The following is a 19,470-nucleotide window of genomic DNA, read 5'->3' as shown; positions in this document are numbered from 1 at the left end:
TCTCCAATAGCTTCCACGTGGGTATAAAATATCCTCAACTAATATTTAATTATTTCCCTTATTAAAAGACTCATTTACCCCTTTAGTTCCTCCTTCTTTGTTAATTGATCTTACACAAAACATTTCAATTAATTCTTTGAACTTTTCAATTTATCCAATTTGGTCACTGAATTTTTAAATTTCACAATTTAATCACTAACCCGATATAGAGGATGTTACATGTTCGGTATTGGAAATGTGGTGAAACAAAAATTTCATGGTGATGAAATTGTGGTGGAACCATTAAATTTTGAGGTTGATAACAACATTGTACATTGTGAGCATCATAAACTGGGTTAAAGAACTTAGTTGATTACTACCCGCTACTGACCCAACTTCACTACTTCTAGGTTTAACAACATACAATGTAACATCATCTTCTTGCGAAACACTAATGTAAGCAATGAATCATTCAACATCTTCATTGTCTGTTAACAAATAAACTTTACATTTTCTGTGATAAGATAGCCTAAATCTACTTATAGGCTCTAAATTCAATTTCTTTGCAACACGTAACATTAGAGTTTCATAAGTTAACTTTTTTAATGACAGTTTTAGTTGAAGATTCATGGGTAAATGCATATATTGTAAAACACCATGAACATTCTCCAATGACCTTCCAAAACACAAATCTATTCAAACATGATCAACATTAGATGATTTTATTCTACAAATTGTAAATTAATTTACTAAACAAACGAGCTATAAACTACATATCATTATTAACTTAGAGAAAAACATACATTTACTAAGATGATAGTTAATAATTTGGGAGAGAAATCATTGAAAAATTATATATAAATAAATTTATGTAAAAAAAAATTAGAGATGGGAAGGTGTCGTTGGATATAGAAACAGATGTCGTTGGAGAGAGTGATAGATAGAGATAGAATGAGTTGCGATTTAGGGATTTAGGTTATGAGTTGTTGTTGTTGCGTAGTTATATACCCAAAACATTTGTGTTGCGAAATTAAAATTCGTTTTGCGAATTCAAAATCGAGTTGCGAAAACAAAATTCGCTTTGCGAATTTAGAAATCGAGTTACGAATTTAAAATTCAATGTTGCGAATTTGTTGGTCATTTTCGCAAATACCAAAAAAATTTATTAAAATCGTATATTATAAGGCATTTTCGGTCACTAAAGTTATTTTATCTAATTTAAAATTAAGATTATAGTTTAAGAATGTCTGGTTGAATTAACCCATATTCCGGGCACATTCGAGCACTTTGTCATTGCCTGAAATTTGAAAACACATATGCGCGATTTCCTTCAAATTGGATTTGAATCGTTGAGAGGGAGAGGGAGAGAAACCCTAGAAATTTGAATTTGTGGACACAATATGATACTGAGGACTCCACCACCAAAGAAGCAAAGAGCCGAACCCATACATCACGATAGTCCGTCGCCTCTAGTCGCCTCCGAGGGACGTCTCGTCATCTATGAGGACAATCCTCTGGCTGCGCCTCCGCCGGAGTCGCCTAACCAGCCCTCCGATCACCTCCTCTGCACTTATCAATGCCGACAGATGGTAGTCTCGAGTTAATTTATGCATCACTCAGCATTCATATTCCAATTTGCTTTTTTCTTTCTTAAAGTTATTGTTAATTTTCGTAGGTCAAAGCAGATGTTCTAGATGCCTTGAGCAATGCGGAGAAGCAAATTAGTGATTACCAGTCCAAACTAGAGGCTTTAAGTGAAAGCCTCTCCAAAGCCGGTAGATTATATCTACACTTCAGTCTTTTATATTTGTTTTGTGTAATTATATTTGTATCGTTATTGAAATTTTGTGCGTGTTTCCCTAATGGCTGATGCCTTAGTTTTGATCAACCGCTGTTGTTAATTTCCAGTAGGGCTTTCCGTGTGTGTTGACTCATCATTTATTTGTTTGTGTTTTGCTTTCTATGATAAGGTATCGCTGGACAGATAAATTGTAATTAATTAAAAGTAAACAAATAATTGATATGAAATACCAATTCTCACATAGTTATCAATACCATAGTAAAACCATGCTTTCATTTTGTACAGGAAAGAAACACAACATTTCAACTATGAAATGTCCAAACGCTGTCTATCTTGCTTCAACGAATAACACACAGATAGTAAAACAAAGAACCAAATGGTACCTTAATCTTAAAAAAAATTATGTTCTCCTTTCCCTGTTCTTTAGCGCCGAAAGCTTATAGGGTTCCCCTGTGGGGAAAGTGGAAAGCTTTTGAGGTTGGGTAAGGTTTTGAACACCTTAAAATAGATGCTTAACTAAACTTTATTAATCTTAATCACGAATAACTATCATTAATTGGCCCCACTAATATTGACATGATGAACTTCAAAGCTGTGATCTGAAATTTCATATGAATAACAAGCAAATAGATTTTGCTCAGGTTCATCTACTAATTTTTTGTTCAAATCTTATATAGATGTTGCTTCAGAATTTCTTGCTTTGGTGTATATTGTTGGTGTTTGATTACTTCATATAAGATCATGCATGATGCAGTAGTTGCCCCCATTAATGTTGAGTCCTTTAAAGCTGTGTGTAATACTTTTCCATAATTTTACACCTATATAATTGCAATATTTGCAGAAGCGGAAAGGAAAAAGTTCAGGGATCAATTCCTTTATGCAGAACAAGAGCTAGCTGCTGCAAAAGGACGTGAACAGATGCTGCATGACCAGCTCTTGAAGGAAGTCGATGATTCACAGGAAAGATTCAGAAAGCAGTTAGAAACAAACAATGAGCTTAAGGTACCATTTTTTATTTTACGAGATTGATAGAAAGATCCTTTCCGCTTTGCATGTTGAATTACCTTGTGCTTAAATCATGAATAACATACACAAAGAAGTCTTTTAGAACATATACAACCACTAAAATGCATCAGCTATCTTAAAGTAAAGTAAGTTATGATACCACTGCAGCACTGCTAACTGTGATTCTGGTTTAATTTGTCTTCTTAGTTACAAATTGTGCCAACAAGTTACCAAACAAATCTTTGATACCCTTTGTTTTACAACATATTGTCCTAAAATGTGCTATTCAAAATCCTTATTATTGTTTGACGGAAGAGCTGGTGCTTTAGTTTCTTGCTTTATATGATGATGAACTCGGCTTCCCAAGAAATTTTAGAGCCATATTTAAAGCATAGGCCAACGGGATCCGTACTTCAATTGCCAAGAATTATGATGCAAGACTCCACCCACTATAAAAATCACCTCCGACAAATTCCTCCAAATAGTATTCACAATTTCATCTAGTGAAATAAGGTGCAAATAAAACCATTTGTTAATAGATGAAGGGACCTAATGTAAGACCATATGAAATCCAACACGTAAAAGATGTGGGATAATACTACTTAAAGCTCCTCATGTGCCGCTTAACAAAGGGTCTACACATGGGCAACCTCATTTGGGGTCGTTACCTCACATGTGGTTAGGCAAAAACTTCAAAATACACCTAGCCTTTGATATGATATCGAGTACCCAACCTATAACCAAGACCACAAAATTCCCAACACTTAATAGATGTGGGATAACACCATTTAACATATATATATATATAATAAGTTTTAGATATATAATTATTATAATAAACTTTAAAGAGTGGGAAAATTTATCTACACAACATGTAAAAAAGTTATTTTCCTTTTGTTGGCAATATGTGCTTTCTTTTTTTTTTATAAGAATTTCAAGCCTCGTTAAAAATCCCCTTCTTGATTAATGGAGCCTTAGGATTTTATCCTTCTTGATTAATGGAGCTTGTAGAGTAGCTCCTTAATCAAGGGAAGGATGAAAAGAGTGCCTTAGGATTTTATTGCACATAAGAAATTACAAAAGATACAACCTGATAAACACCTATAAAAGAAACCAATGAACAGAAAACAACCTTAAACCACCCATAAATAGCAACACTAGTTCAGCCAATTCATTCTTTAGCTAAGACATCAACCTCTAAATTGGTTGTCCTATTTACCCGTCTAACAACACCTAATGCAATACAAACCAACATTACAACCAAAAATTAAAATAAAACGCCTCTGAATACAGCTGCCGAACAATTAAGATCCAATAGAAGGAACAAGTTTTACTGAAATATCGCAATCTTCGGGGACCCAAGAGTTAGGTTTGAAGGAAGGATCAACTTCATGCACCATAATCTTGAATAAATTATCACCAACCTTCAACTCCAACAACTCATCAATTCTCCCTTGAGCCTTTGTGAGTATTTGGATTTTAGCCCGATCAAAAGACAATGGAAACTCACAATTGTTGTCGATTGCTAATAATATGCCCCACTTTGTTGCAATGTTTTTGAAAGTATCCCAATTCCAAGCGTGAAAAGGAATACCTTCGCAAACTAGCCACACGCGACGACACTCCACCACTAGGCTCTCGGACCAAGTTTCCACTCTGGAAAACTATTATGCAAGAGTCTCTAGATAATCATCCTTCACGATTCTCAACGAATCAGAGTCTTCAAAAACCATTAGAACTATATTTCCAGCAACCCTCATTATCGTGAAACCAGCTAGTCCTTTGGCTTGAATTTGGTTAGCAAGATTACCAATTTTAATAAAGTTCGTACACCACCCCACCACACCAGACAATTACTCAGCACGTGTAATTTATCTTCGTCCACTACGCCATCAACTTCAGAGAATTTAATTCCCGAAATATCTTCCATCCCAGACTTACAGCGAACAACTGTCGAGGACTTTCACCAAAATGATTGTCGGGGTTTATACTTAGCCAAAGAGACTCTAAGTTTGCTGCCGTAAATATGATTACCATTCATCTTTGAAATCGCAATCCTGGCTTCTTCAATTGTTGCATAGCGAATCAACCACTTGTGCTTTGAGTTCCTCCACTCTCGCTTCTAAATCCTTGGCAGAATGAAGAGGAATATCAACAGAAACACCACAAAAATATGGTTCAAGAGGGAGTGATGAAATCCTAGACGTTAAAGGAGGAACAGAACGGTGACCCGCAGAGGATGCAACCACTGCGTCTGATGCAACAGACCTTTGAGCATCCACCGTGTCTGTTTCAGCAGACCTTCGAGGTCGCCTGGGCTGAGACGGGGGTTGGTTTGCCATGGTTAGATCGAAACTTTCACTGCAAAATGCAACGACCGCGTCTGTTTTAGCAGACCTTCGAGCATCCACTGCGTCTGTTGCAGCAGACCTTCGAGGTCGCCTGGGCTGAGACAGGGGTTGGGGTGCCATGGTTAGATCAAAACTTTCACTGTATGATGCAACGACCGCGTCTGTTGCAACAGACCTTCGAGGTTGCCTGGGCTGAGACGGGGGTTGGGGTGCCATGGTTAGATCGAAACTTCCACTACAAAGTGCAATCATTCTCGACGATAGGAAACGCGGGTTATGGTTGCGATAAGATGCCGAGTTCGGAGGTGAGACGATGACAAGCACGGAAGGCGGAAAGCGGCGTAAATCGGCAGTGGACTTCTTGAAGATCTGCGTCGATTGAAAGTCTCAATCGCAAATCTAAGGCCAGATTTGAAAACACCGAGAGCCGGCGATCTTCATAGGAAAAAACTGTGGTCGGAGTGTGACGGCGGACGGCTGACAGCGACGACGGGTGGTGGTCAGCGGCAGCGGACAACGGGTGTCGGAGGAGAGAATAATTTTCAATAGCACCTGGGCTCGTGGAAATTTGAAATTTTGGTACAACAAAAAGATGCGGCTAAATTGGATGAAACCATTTAACTAATATGTGCTAATAAAAAACTATATGGATAGCACATTATATCCTAAATTAATAGCTACACAGGTGATACTATGGAACTCTATACTTCTCAATATTTAAGAAAAGTGATAAAATGGGACCAAAAGGAAATTTTACATATTAGTTTTCACATTTTAGGATAATATGTGGGATAACACCATTTAACTTATATGTGCCATTCAACTTTAAAGATTGATCAACTCTCCTAGAGGATTGTCGTGCAATTGTGGCCCAAACTTGAGATTATGATGTTCCTTGAAATTTTGAACCCCTCCCATTAGAGATCTGGTCCTAGTTCCATTTGGTAGTACCATAGTTGTGCTTCTTCTATCATGTGTAAAGCTGCTAAACCCACTTTGTCTACCTCAGTTGTTTTCTGGTTTGATTTTTTCTTTTCTTTTCACAGTTGTGTGGCCAAATCAAAGGATCTTCTATACCAAAGTTGGAAAACCTAACTTTGTACACTATGGCACAATGCCTTGCCCACCTGTTGACTCAGTCTTGTTCTCTTGTGTAGTTGGTTGACTTCTTGTTTGATTGGAATTGTTGTTTACTTCGTCAATTCCTTTTAATCTTCGACAATTCTGGTTGAAAGCCATCAATTCTTGTATTTGCAACGACAATTGATGCATCATATTACTCAATTGGTTGATGCTTTCAGTCATCCTTTTCATCTCTCGTTGTTCATGTTTTGTCATCAAATGCATAGTTCATTTATAACCCTAGCCTTACAAAAAAGCACGCATACATGCTCTAAACGCGTGTTTGGTCAAACGTGTTTGGCCTGAAGGGGTATAAGGAGCTTTTGTTATTTGAAGCTAAGACTCAACACCTAGGCCCACACCTTGACAACCTTGGTAACATGTTTATCTTCTTGATTGTATATTTGGATCATAGATGAGTTGATCATATGTTAATTGGTTCTCGTGTCATAATTGGATTCTAGAGCGTGTTGTTAATGCTCTAAGCAAAGCCATTGTTTGTATGTGATAGTTTCGATTGGCCTGTCTCAGCAATTCCTTTTCTAAGATTTTGAAAATTTTCGTATTGCTGCATTAGTATCTTCCTGCACTTGATTGCATGAAATGTTGTTGTTGGCACTCACGTTTTCAAAAATGGTTTATGCTTATTCTTTTGCTATGTAAAAGACATGCTTTTCTTTGCTCACCATTATATTATGTTTTATAATAGGGGAAGCTGCAAAATGAGATGAACCTTCGCAAAAAAGCTGAGTTCTCTTCAGTGTCTGCTGAAGAGAAAGCAGCTGATTTGGAGGGTAAACTTAACCAATTTTCTCAAAGCATAGAAACGGAGAAAAAACGACTTCACAATGAGCTTGCTCTGCTTAAAGGAGAATCAAAGCTTTCTATTTCCAGAATAAGTGCTGATGTGATTACCTAAACTTCTTTATTTAGTTGATGAAAAAACATAAATTAGCATTTATGTTAGTCTAATGCATACTTTGTTTGGTTGTAGCTTGAAAGAATGGAATTTAGAGCTAATAATGCTGAGAAGGAATCAGAGCTTTTGAAAGAGCAGCTTGAGGATCTTAAGAAACATCTTAATGAGGTATTTCTTTGCATGCATATTGTTTTTTGTACTTGATTTTGATTGCAGACCAATGCCACTAATCCTCTTTCAACTTTAACACTTGGTTTTTTTCCTATTGTCATATCCACTTTAACTTCTTTGTTTTGTTTGAGTTTTGATGAATTACTTGGGATTTCTGGTTTTATTGTTGAATGTCTGACTGACTCTTGAAGTTTTTTTATTTAAGATGCAAACTGTTCATATCCTGCAGGATGTAGTTTAGATGATTTTTTTATTAAATTGTTAACATTTGCCCATTTTGTGGTTTTGCAGTGCTTGAACCAAAAGAGTGAAGTAGAGAAGAAGTTCTCAAGTTTCACCTTTCAAGAAGTTTCTTCTTCTGAGAGCAATATTTTGATAAAACATTTGCAAGAGGAGCTTAGAAACTATGTAAGTTTTTTCTTTTTCTTTTTGTATGATAGCTGTCATTTAAATTCTCTTATCATCTGTAAAATTATAATATTAGAAGTTTTGTTATTTATGTACATGTCAAAATGCCCACACTGCTGATTTTTTAATATATTGAGTGGTTTGCCTTCTCACATTCCAAAACACGCATCTGTATCTCCATGAAGCAATCTGAGAAATTCCGCAAATTTCTTCTTGTCCAATGATCATTTGCATGAGTAGAGGAAACTGCTTTCAGTGCCTGGTTGTGGTACATTTATATTTTCTATTTGACCTGTTAGTCAACTATTTGCATAAACTTTGTTATCTCCTTTTTTCTTTCCTGCTGATGCTTTGGTGGGTATGAATATGAGCTATGTTTCTAAAGTTTTGATCTGACTGCTTATTTAAGTCAATGCTTTTGGAAGACAGTCTTAATTCCTGTCTGGCTCATTTCTCCCCCTTTATATGCCTGTTTTTCATGAATTCATTCACTTCTGCCTTTGATTCTTGGTTCTTATCAGGAGTCTGAAGTACGAGAGGCAAGAAAGTTGAAATCATCTCACGAGGACATTGAGTTATTGAAGGCAAAATTACTGGAAGAGAAGGGCCGCAGGGAGAGGGTGGAATCAGAGCTATCCAAGTTGCAAGAACAACAGATAAGTTTGGTCAACTTGGAGAATGAGTTGTTATTGTGGAAACTGATTACGAAGGACATACCTGATGTGTCATGTCCTGAAGATGTACCTGTCAAGTTTGCAACATTACAAAAGTATGTTATCAGCTTATTTTGTATTCTATTGGTTTAACTGTTTTGGTCCATCTTATTAGCTAAAAGTTCAAAAACAATGACAAAACTGTCGGTGGGTTTCCTTTGCACCCTCTACAGTTTGAATGCCAATATGTAGGTGCTGCTGTGGGAAAGAAATGGAGTGTTTGTTTGTAGTTTATTTATTATTAAGTCTTTGATTTCTGAAGTGAGGAAAATTCTAGGGTGAGTCAAAGCTTGTTCTAAGAATCATTTGCAACTTTATAGCTTCCTCTGCCTTCATTTTTTTTCCGGTCCTGGTTTGAATCACTTGGTTTTGTCCTTTCCAGTCAGTCAGTTGCCCATTCTTAAGAAATTGTTATTACTATGATATTTTTCCCTGAAATGATTTGTTTATTATCTTCCATGCTTTTCATTTTGGAATGATCTGACAGGGTTTTATTTATATCATTGTAGTTTCTTGTTGAATGATATATTGAAATAATTGCTTATGCATTCTTGAATGTTCTTAAATATTATGTAATCATGCCACTTTCTGCATGCACGCTTGAATACTCTGTCAATTAAGATATTTTTGGTTCTTGTTTTATTTGTTACGTCTTCTTTGCTTAAGTTGAGATCTCTTTTCCATGCAGGGAAGTGATTGACAGTACAATTAAGATAGGAGAGGCAAATGCACGCTTGAAGCAAATTGAGGTAAGACTGGATGCCACAGAACTTGCTAAACAGAATGCTGAAGCTGATGCTGCGTTGGCCAAAGAGAAGGCAGAAGTCTTAAAATCAGAGGTCAAGCGGACTGAACTCATGGTAAGTGTTATATGCAGTAGACATTTTCAAGATGGTACAATTCTTTTTATTTTCATTGGTTTCTAATAGTTTGCACAACATGGTGGAACATGAGAGAGATTAGTTTGTAATTGGGGACCATTGTAAATACCTTACTTTCTTGGGGTTTAACCTCCATGAGGTTCACTTTGTTTTTCTCCTGGAAGCAAGTAAAGGTAACATGGACATGAAGGGATCAAGTCTTTTATAGTTAATTTTTACTTATTTTTCCTTTTTGAGTGGGGGGAAAGATAGGGTAGAATCCATGAGTTCCATTGGTTTACTCTTTCTTTCCTTAAAACAATTAGAGTAGTTAATGCATACAATTTTTGGTTTTCTCAGGCCATAAGCAAGGCTTTGTAACTTCACTATTTAATATAACGTTTTTCCTGAAGATTGATTTTCTGGTCATGTTTTATAACTGTGAAATTATTTAACTTCCTCCTTTGCAGATATCAGGAAACTAAAGAATATCAGTGACATGCAAAAATAAACATTTTTAATTAAGAAAATATGGCAGATCATGAATAATTGAACCAGGATAGCATATCAACATTTATACATGTATGAATGGTTGAAATTTAACAAATGATTCTAAACAGAATTGTGTTGATTTACTTCTTGGTTGTACCTGTCGATGTTAACAAAGACCTGGGCTGATGAATGTGTCCTTGTATCCTATTTCTTTGTCTATAATCTTCGGTCATTTTTTTTTATTTTAAAAGGCGGACTGTTATATTGCAGCTTTCTATGGTTAATGAAGAGAGAGATAAGTTGAGAAATGTTATTAATGATTCAAAGAGGCATAAGAATGAAGAAGCGGGTGATGAAATGACCAGTGGAACTGTTGTTCAGGTTATGAAATTCTATGCTGTTTCATTACTTAAAGCCAAAATATGTGTACAAAGTGTCCCTTACACCTAAATGTGTTGTCTTTTCTCATTGTTTTTTATTTGTTGTCCCTTGGTTTTGATGTCCAGGAGCTTGAATCATCTCTAGTAAAGAAGGAATCCTGTATCAAAGAATTAGAGAGGAATTTACGTGAACAAAAAGAAATTAATGATCGTCAACAGAATGAGATCAAATTGCTCCATGATAGGCTAAATAATGAAGCAAGAAGAATAAAATCACTAGAAAGGGAGAGTGATCGACTTCGTTCAGAGATTTCACTGCTGGAATCGAAGGTACTAACATTTCTAATTGATTCCAGGAACCATTACTAATCAAATATAGTTGTGACTTTGTTTGTTGCTGTTTTGATTTTTTTTTTGTAATAATTTCTGATGCTTTGCTTGGTTTTTTTTTGAGAGTTTGGACAATATCATGCTTATTGAAGGAATAGATTGTTGGAGATTTATTTTGTTCATTTATGATTCATTTTTAAATGTATATGGAACCATTTGGGCATTTTTGGTCGCATGGTCTGTAAATACTTACCTAGTGATATTTAGATAGCAAGTAGTCTGTTAAGATAATGAGTATTGAAATTGGTTTTCTTGTGAACAGAAGTGAGTCACATCTTATAGCTTGGACTTGTTTCCTCTGTATAATCTTTGTGAGGTTTGCCGTTATTCTTAGCAGGTGTAAGAACTTATGTTGCAAACCCTCCTTTTGGCTTTGGAAACCTTTCTCTCTCTCTATATTTATATATTTATCTATCTCTTTACCATCTTTCAATATATTTGTTTATTTATTTCTCTATCCTCTCTTTGTTCAGAACCAAATTTACTTTTAATTCTTTTATTTTAATATTCTTAACTTATAGTTGCTTGCCAATGTAGCAAGATTGACTACCAATTTTCTCATATGCAACCGCAAGGTGATAAAAAGTCATGCATGTTTATGAAAAACCATGTATGTTATTTAACTGGAATTAGTCCTTTTCGCTGTTCGTAATAGTAAGAGAGTTCTACTTGATTAAAACATTTTAGGTGGTTATCATTTGACGATATTAATGAGAGATTTTGCAGAATTCAACACAAAACAGTTTTAATTTAATTTCTATTCAGTGCAGAAATGCATAATTTAGCTAAACTAAATTAAGTTATGCATTATTGAACCATCTGTAGGGCCAATAGAGAGAAATGTTTAAGATGCTTGGTTTGTCTTTTGTCCTTGACAAGTAATAACAATGTGATTTCTTTCCATAGCTTGGTCATGGGGATTATTCATCTGCAAATACAAAAGTTCTACGAATGGTAAATACTCTTGCTGTTGATAATGAGTCAAAACAAACTATTGAGGCATTACAAACTGAGTTACAAAAGACAAAGGAGAAGTTACAAGCTCTTGAGGAATTGAAAAATCAGTCAGGTAGAGTACATTGTTCTTTGATTGCAAAATAAATAGATTCAGAATAAAGGTTCGGTGTTTTTATTTCTTTCTTGCGGTCCTTGTTACAAACTTTTATATAGACATGGAAATTCATATATTAATGATGTGTTTGTGCATTTCCTTGCATCATAATTGTGTTGAAGTATTCTATGTTTGTTACTTTTGTTAGATTAATAATTTGTGTCAGATATATTCTGCCACGTTCATGTATTCATGTGTTCTTGTTTAGTTTTCATGTTATGTGGTGTTTTAGATATTTTTCCATTTCATGTTCGTATCATAGAATCATGTCATTTCCTGTATTACCAAGTCTACTTTTATAAGTATTTGAACTCTTTCATTTTATTTATTTTTTTATTTTTAAAGTTCCCCTGATTTCTTATTTTCTATGTCAAAATTGATTTGTGGAATTAATAGTTCATGATGGAACCTTTGTCTCTTTGGTTTCTTTCTATTTCAGTAAAACTTGTATCTATTTAGGTTATCCAAGTATCAGACTTCCATGTTATATCGTTGTAATTGATTGTGTCTACATTTGTTGGATTTACTAACAAACTCTGATATGGTGTCTGTTGAGTTTGAGTTTGATTGTGGGAGTGATTTACTGATCCAAATTGCCAACCGTTTTGAATACAGCATTGGCATGAGGTTATCTGTACTCTGACTAGTTAATTGTATAGGTGATACTGGGAAGTTGGTTGACTCGTATATATCTGAGAAGATAATGAAATTGAAAGAACAAATCGCGACACTTGAAAAACGTGAAGAGAGGTAAGTGGTGGAAGCATTGTTGTTATATTTAAGGATGAATCACAGAAGTATACATGAACTTTAATTGAATGTGCAATGCAATATATAAACTTTGATTTTGTTCAATTATGTAATTGAAACTTCGATTTAATTCAATTTTTGAAAACCACCAACACTTTTACCAAATGTCATTATTTTAAGTTTGCTTATTGCATATACAAATAATTTTGTTTTCCTAACATGAAAATAATTGGATTTTTTTGTTCCTCAAAATGTGAACAATTATATCAAATCAAATTTCATGCATGCAATTGAACCAAAATCGAAGCTTATATTTAAGGATGAGTTAGCCAAAGCTGGTATAGGTTGATTAATGGGTTATGAGTTGCAGTTCTTAAGGTGTTTTGTTTGTATTTCTGAAGGATGTTATGGTTTAAGTGTTATGTAATAAGTGTTATGTTGTAAGCAGTTAGTGGTTAGGGACTGATTGTGTATTATTGTTCAGATTAATAAAATTCAGAGGCACTCTTTTCCTCCTTCCTATGTCCTTCATGTTATTAATGTAACATGTAGGATATGAAGGGGTTTTTAATGAGGCCTAATCTTCTATAAAAAAAAAAAGCGTTGCATATTGAATCAAAGGTCATGTATAATTTCATATTTATCCCTTTATATGTATTGTTCATGATTTTGATTTGTGATTGCTGATGTATTCGAAATGCACACTTGAAACAGATACAAGACTGTTTTTGCGGATAGAATTTCGGTTTTTAGAAGGGCATGTTGTGAGCTCTTTGGTTACAAGGTATGATGTGTTGTATTTTACATTTTAGTATTTCTTAAGCTATCTTTTACTCTTGCTATGTCTAAAAATCTATTAATACACTGAACTCTTGTTTGGTCGGTTATATTTGTTTTTATTGTTCAAACTTCTGTGCCATGTGATGACACAAAACAATCCCCGAGAAGTGTGGGATATTGATTTGAACAGGGAGTGAAAACAGGAGTAAATTAGATGAAGGTTAGGAAATAAAAGGGGAGAAATAATAGATATAGAGTGGAGAGAAGCTGGAGAGAATGAAGAGGAAGAAAAATCTCAATAGTATACCAATATCTCGACAACTGATAATCCAAAGCAACCACAAACTAATATAGTTTAGGTGTTTATACGCTTGTTGCAAAAACCTAACTAAAAGGCAAAATGCAATATATGAAAGTTAAATTATAGATTTGTCTAGAACTATAATATTTTTTTTTGGATAAGAATGTGGCCTCATTAAAAAACCCCTTCATAACCATCAAGTTCCGAAAAACTCAATAGTCATAGGAAGGAGGAAAAGAGTGCCTAAATTTTATTACCAGAAATTAGGATTACAACCAGAAACAGAATAGATAGAGTACATAGGTTCCCGTACAAACACCCAAAACAGGACTCCTAAATAACAGAAACAAAAACGACTCCTGACACTATCCTATACCAGATTTTGCTAAGCCATCAGCTTCATCATTAGTACATCTCTTAACCAGGGTAGTTATAACATTGAATTGCAAAATAGTCTTCTGAATAGCTCTAACCAAATCAGCATAGTGAACCGGACTAGTCTGCGGGTTATTTATCCACTTTAAAGCAGTAGATGAATCACTCTCTAAAATCAGACTCCCCTTATCCCTCCACTCTGAATTAATAAACAAGTTTAAGCCTTCTTGGATCGCAAGAATCTCTGTTAGGATCGGGGGGCCTGGACCAGTCGCTCTTGAGAAAGAACTCAACCTATTATTTTCAGCATCCCGGAGTACACCCCCAATACCACTACACCTCCAATCAAAATTTACAGCCCCATCCACATTCATTTTAAAGAAACCCGTAGGTGGTGGACACCACTTTGGCTTATTCATTCTCAATTTTGGAGGGGCACGGTTATAATCTGCCAAGGTTAAATCACCCACCAGACAGTCAACTTGGATATTTAGATCATTGAATTTAGCCAAGAACCAAGAAGCCACCCTATACTTAACCAAGAAGAAAAGATTAGCCTTATCCAGTCTACCATTCTCAAACACAATATGATTCCTGCAATTCCAAACAGTCCACAAAACAGCACCCGGAATAAGTTTCCAAATATCAGAATTTGGATTTAACTCAAACCATGATAGCAGAAAACCTTTAGGATTATCTGGAAAAACAGAAAATAAATTCCACATTCGAAGGATGCGCATCCAAATTTCCCACACAGTTTGACACGAAAAGAGCAAATGATTAACCGACTCCTGCTCCAAACCACAAAACGTGCATAGAGAATCTTGAATTCCTTGGACACCCCTACTCAATAAATTAGTCTTAACAGCCAGCTTCTGATGTACCACCTGCCAAAGAAAAACCTCAACTTTGGGAGGTAATAACCCACTCCAAACAATCTTTGACCATGACAAATCTGGTTCGGACAAGCTGGAAATTAGGCTACTACATGACTTAACCGAAAACACACCCTCACCATTTCCTTTCCAAATGAAACAGTCTTTAGTCTCTAATCCAGGTTGAAATGAATCCAACAACGACATCAGTTCAATCCATTGATCAATTTCACTATCCATCAAATTTCTCCTCAAGTGAATGTCCCAACTCCACCTCCCATTGCTAACATTTTTAAATTCTGCAATGAACCCATCCTTTTTAACCGACAAAGAAAACATCCTGGAAAATTTGGTCTTCAAAGGGTGCAAACACTCAAGTCTCAAAAACTAAAGAAAGAAACAAGTCCCCATTCAAGTTTATGCTATAAGCTCATCCGTGAAATCTAATTCGAAAACAAGAGAAGGACAATGCTCATAAACCTTGACATGGGATGCTTCAACTCAGCCAAAGCTTTTTTTGACAAGAATAGGAGGCCTCATTAAAAAACCCCTTCTTAACTGTCCATTCCCCAAAAGGAAAACAAACAATCAGCGGAATGAGGAAAAGAGTGCCTCAAGTTTTATTATAATAGGGGTTTAAATACCTAACATTACAACCAGAAACATTGCTAACCCCACTCTCAAAAATCCCTATCCTCACCTCACCCAATCCCTTTTTTAGCCTATTCATCAGCTTCCCAATTAGCATTTCTAACAATCAGCCTACATATGACATCTTTAGCTAAAACCAAGGATCTAATCTCCCTAACAATACATTAATAACATGAAGGGAAAGAAGAAAAGTTGATTCAACTCAGCCAAAACTGTATTGCTGAAACCGAGTTTCTGCGGTGTTATAATTTTCCACAGCAAAGGTTGATTACTTTGTCGTTGTCATAGACCCGTAAGCAGTGTTGCCACAAATTTATAAGCTTAATATTGGGAAAAAAGGAGAAAGAACGTGTTTAATGCGATGATGAAATCTACATAGAACATAGAGAAATTAATTTTTAGAACATTGAAAGGGCATTATTGGTATTGGTGACAGTAACAAAGGATCGAGTCCTGGAAGCTTAGATTGGCTTGCGTTGCTATGAAATTGATGTGGAACACGAATGGGAAATAGGGATGCACTAGAGATCAAATGGTAATTTAGGAGATGTAATGGAACTAAAAGGTAGCAAATACTAGAGAACCAAGGGGATTAAAATGTGTGTTGTAATGTTTCGAAATCTCCATACTAAATCCAATATTATTAGTAACTGAAGTAGCATACAAATTTTTGTTCAGTTAAATTGTAAAAGATGGTCATTAAGTAGTTTTTATTTTTGAAGGCTGTAAACCTCATTTATTTTAGTTTCATTTATAATGTGGAAGGTTGTAAACCTCAATTATTTCCTCCTAATTAGGAAGCGGATGAGTTTGCTAAGTTAGGGATAGGTTAATTTTATGTTTTATGGTTTTTGTAATGGGGTTAGGTTTCATTTTTTGGGTGTTTTCTGGTTGTAATTGGATGTTTTTGTATTCTTGGTGTACTTGGTTTTTTAGCAATAAAATCTTTGAGGTACTCTTTTCCTCCTTCCAATGTCCGTTGAGCTATTTTGTAGCTCGATGGTTATGAAGGGGTTTTTAACGAGGCCTCCCATTTTTATCCAAAAATAAATAAATTATTTTCCCCTAATTTGTGCTGTGTTTTTATGCATCACACTACTTCATGGTTTTCAGTTAATGATTTTTGTGGCAGATTGTAATGGATGAGCACCAGCGTCCTAATGGAATCCCTGTGACCCGTTTTACCCTCCAATCAATTTATGCACAAAATGATGACGAGAAGCTTGAATTTGAGTATGAATCTGGAAATACCAATATTTTGGTAAGTTGAGTTGTTGAATATTTGGGTTTCAGAGCAAAATATGAATACTAAATAGTTTTATTTCGTAGTTTCCTAAAAGGAAAATCACTTTCCACTTTACCATGAAAATATCTTTTAAGGATTGATTGGGACAATAAAGGGGTAAACATGCATTTGAATTTCCAGAGGCCGTGCAAATGCATTTCCATTATTCTATTTAAATTGACTATAGAATAATAGAACCAAGAAAAAAATTAAACTAATGTTGCTTTATGATCCAACAGGAAAATAATTATACCGTGCAGCGTGAAATATCTCATCAGGTAATAATTGTAAGCTTTTTCATCTCTTTGATGTGTGCTGTGCTGGCTATTGGAAAACCAGAATAAGAAATGAAAGGAACTAGTGAACACGTTTGCAGAAGTGGGCTTTATGGTTTTGCCTTGTCTAGTAAATGTTTTTGAGTCAAGTGTTAGAAAGATTGGCAATAGGGGAAAAGTGACATGACTGGAGAAGTATTATTTACCACTGTCCCCTATTGGGTTTATAATCAAACCTTTGTATTAAAAACCTCAAACTTGCACGAACCAAACGACCTCATTGGTTAAGGAATTGTTGTTATTCCTTGTATGCAAGGATATGAGTGTTCAATATCAAATGGTTGAGAATCTTTTAATACATATTACCTTTTATTCACCCCCGACTTTAAAAAAAAGCCCCTCAAACTTAGCTTATTATTTTAGGAATTGGAGCCCAAGCTCAACATGAAATAGCTTAAAGATATGTATAATCTAAGCTAGAGTAGCTCATGAATAGCTTGGCTCTATAGACAGGATAAGAAAGTTATAACTGGAAGGTTCTCAGCCTGAGTTACAACTGTTTTAAGTAAATTTTCTCGTCATAATTGTATTTCAAAATTTTCTGGTTGAATTTGATGCACTTTATTGGCCTGGTGCCATTGTCATAATGAACTGTTAATGTGTGCTTGTATTTTTGGCAGGTCGATATATTTGTTCGGAAGTTGAACTCGATTCCGGCTTTCACTGCTAATCTTACGGTGGAATCTTTTAACAGGAGAACTCTTTCGTAAGATACATCTAAATCCAAAAAAGATAGAATATGCCTTGGATAGTATGCATCATTGTCAACACTTGATTACTTATGTTGATTGAGGATTTAAAACTCTCATGCTTGGAATGAGTGTTTTGACAATGAAATCAGATATTGATAGTCTGATTGATCTATTAAAACATACTGTTTAAAATTTATTTTTGCTTAACTTCAAATCTGAAGAGTGGGGAAGATTTTATCGATTGTTTGGCATTGTGTGGTAATCGCTGGGTTATTTAAAACATACTGTTAATCCGAACTTTAAATTTGTAGAGAATCTGTTTAGGGTTATTATTCCCGAGAGTGGAAACAAAATACTTTATTAACGAGGTTTTTTGTGTTGTCATATATTCTACTTGAGGATCATAAATGTTAAACCGTAAGCGACGTTTTGTTTGTGGAAAAGATCATTACGTAGGGGATAATCTTTTCTGAAATTACACGATCATGTGTGGCTCATGGAAAAGATTATTACTTGAGAATGATCTATTCCCAATAGTATCATTTTTTAGTTAAAATGGTGGGAATACAATTACCTTTAAATTCTTTGGTATTAGATAATTTTCAGTACTTTGGACAAGAATACTCTTAGAATAATGAATATTTTTTTATAATGATCCTTAACCTTTATTTTTTGAACATTACTCAAAATTATAAACATAATAATAATATGCACAGAGTTTAATTTTGAGTATTTAAAATTATTTTATTTATATTTTTAATATTCAATATATTGATTTTTTGTAATTTTATGAGGTGAAAAATAATATTATTGTAAAAATGTAATTATTTAAAATAATATCTAGCTTTAAGTAATTAAAAAACAGATCTTATACACTGAAAATTAATATCTTTGTCTATTTGAGATCATAATATTATTTTTTTATATTACATTATAATTTATATAAACAAATATGATACTTATCAAAATTATTTAAAAATATAAGTTTAATATATTAATTATATATTAAATGTATTTGTTTGCAAAAATTGAATAGTATAACGATTAAAATATTTCTATGAATTTTTATTCGAATATTTATAATTTAGTATTAAAGTTTAACTTTAAAAAAAACATATAACATAAGGATAATTTGATAAAATATGTATCCAAGTAATATTATATTCCTCAAATCAAAGACTTAATTTTACATTCCTACTAAATAAATCAAACAATGTAATACAACATTCTCATAGTAATGTTACATTATTGTAATAATGTCGAAACGATTTTTTTCTAAAAAGGTGAAAAAAGATGAGATTTTGAAAACCACATTAATTCTTAATTGTCTCTTTTTATTTTAAAAACATATGTGATTTAAAAGACCTCTCGTTTCGAAAAATTTTGAATTTCCTTTACGATCGAAAAATACGGTTCGAAGAGTCGCCACCAATCTTTGATTAGGATGTGATTGGGCACCAAAAAATGCTTTGTCATTTTAAATAAAAATTAATTTTAATTAAAACAACAAATTGAGGTCTGCGTTACCAAAATCCGAGTTCGGGAGTCGGTTACGTATGGGGAAGGATTAGCACCCCTAAATCGGTACCTAATCGATTAATTAACGTCTTTGCATTGAATTTTACAAATTCGAACTTTATTTGATTTTTGATCCCATAAAACAATGACGTAAATTTGAAAATATTCAAAAACACTCAAACAAATTAAATTAAAATTACCAAGTC

General features: G+C 34.3%; 1 protein-coding gene across 2 annotated transcripts; it reads left to right on the top strand.

Moving 5' to 3' along the window:
* The first annotated feature begins 1,265 nt into the window (after window positions 1–1,265).
* On the top strand, window positions 1,266–17,876 carry LOC120195768 (mitotic spindle checkpoint protein MAD1-like). Of its 2 annotated transcripts, none has more exons than XM_039197693.1 (16): window positions 1,266–1,568; window positions 1,655–1,754; window positions 2,664–2,782; window positions 6,968–7,165; window positions 7,253–7,345; window positions 7,640–7,756; window positions 8,278–8,525; window positions 9,158–9,329; window positions 10,092–10,202; window positions 10,328–10,531; window positions 11,498–11,660; window positions 12,362–12,452; window positions 13,167–13,236; window positions 16,567–16,695; window positions 16,959–16,997; window positions 17,675–17,876. In XM_039197693.1, exons 1-16 carry the CDS (start codon window positions 1,380–1,382, stop codon window positions 17,762–17,764), a joined length of 2,133 nt encoding a protein of 710 aa, XP_039053624.1. In that variant the 5' UTR covers window positions 1,266–1,379; the 3' UTR covers window positions 17,765–17,876. The 2 variants fall into 2 exon arrangements, with proteins under 2 accessions (XP_039053624.1, XP_039053623.1); XM_039197692.1 differs by having other exon boundaries at window positions 2,622–2,782.
* Window positions 17,877–19,470: the final 1,594 nt, after the last annotated feature.

This window comes from Hibiscus syriacus, unplaced genomic scaffold (assembly GCF_006381635.1).
Source record: "Hibiscus syriacus cultivar Baekdansim isolate YM2019G1 unplaced genomic scaffold, ASM638163v2 tig00117021_pilon, whole genome shotgun sequence".
NCBI lineage: Eukaryota > Viridiplantae > Streptophyta > Magnoliopsida > Malvales > Malvaceae > Hibiscus > Hibiscus syriacus.
The sequence above is the reverse complement of the archived record's forward strand: the minus strand, read 5'-3'. Positions and strand labels throughout refer to the sequence as shown.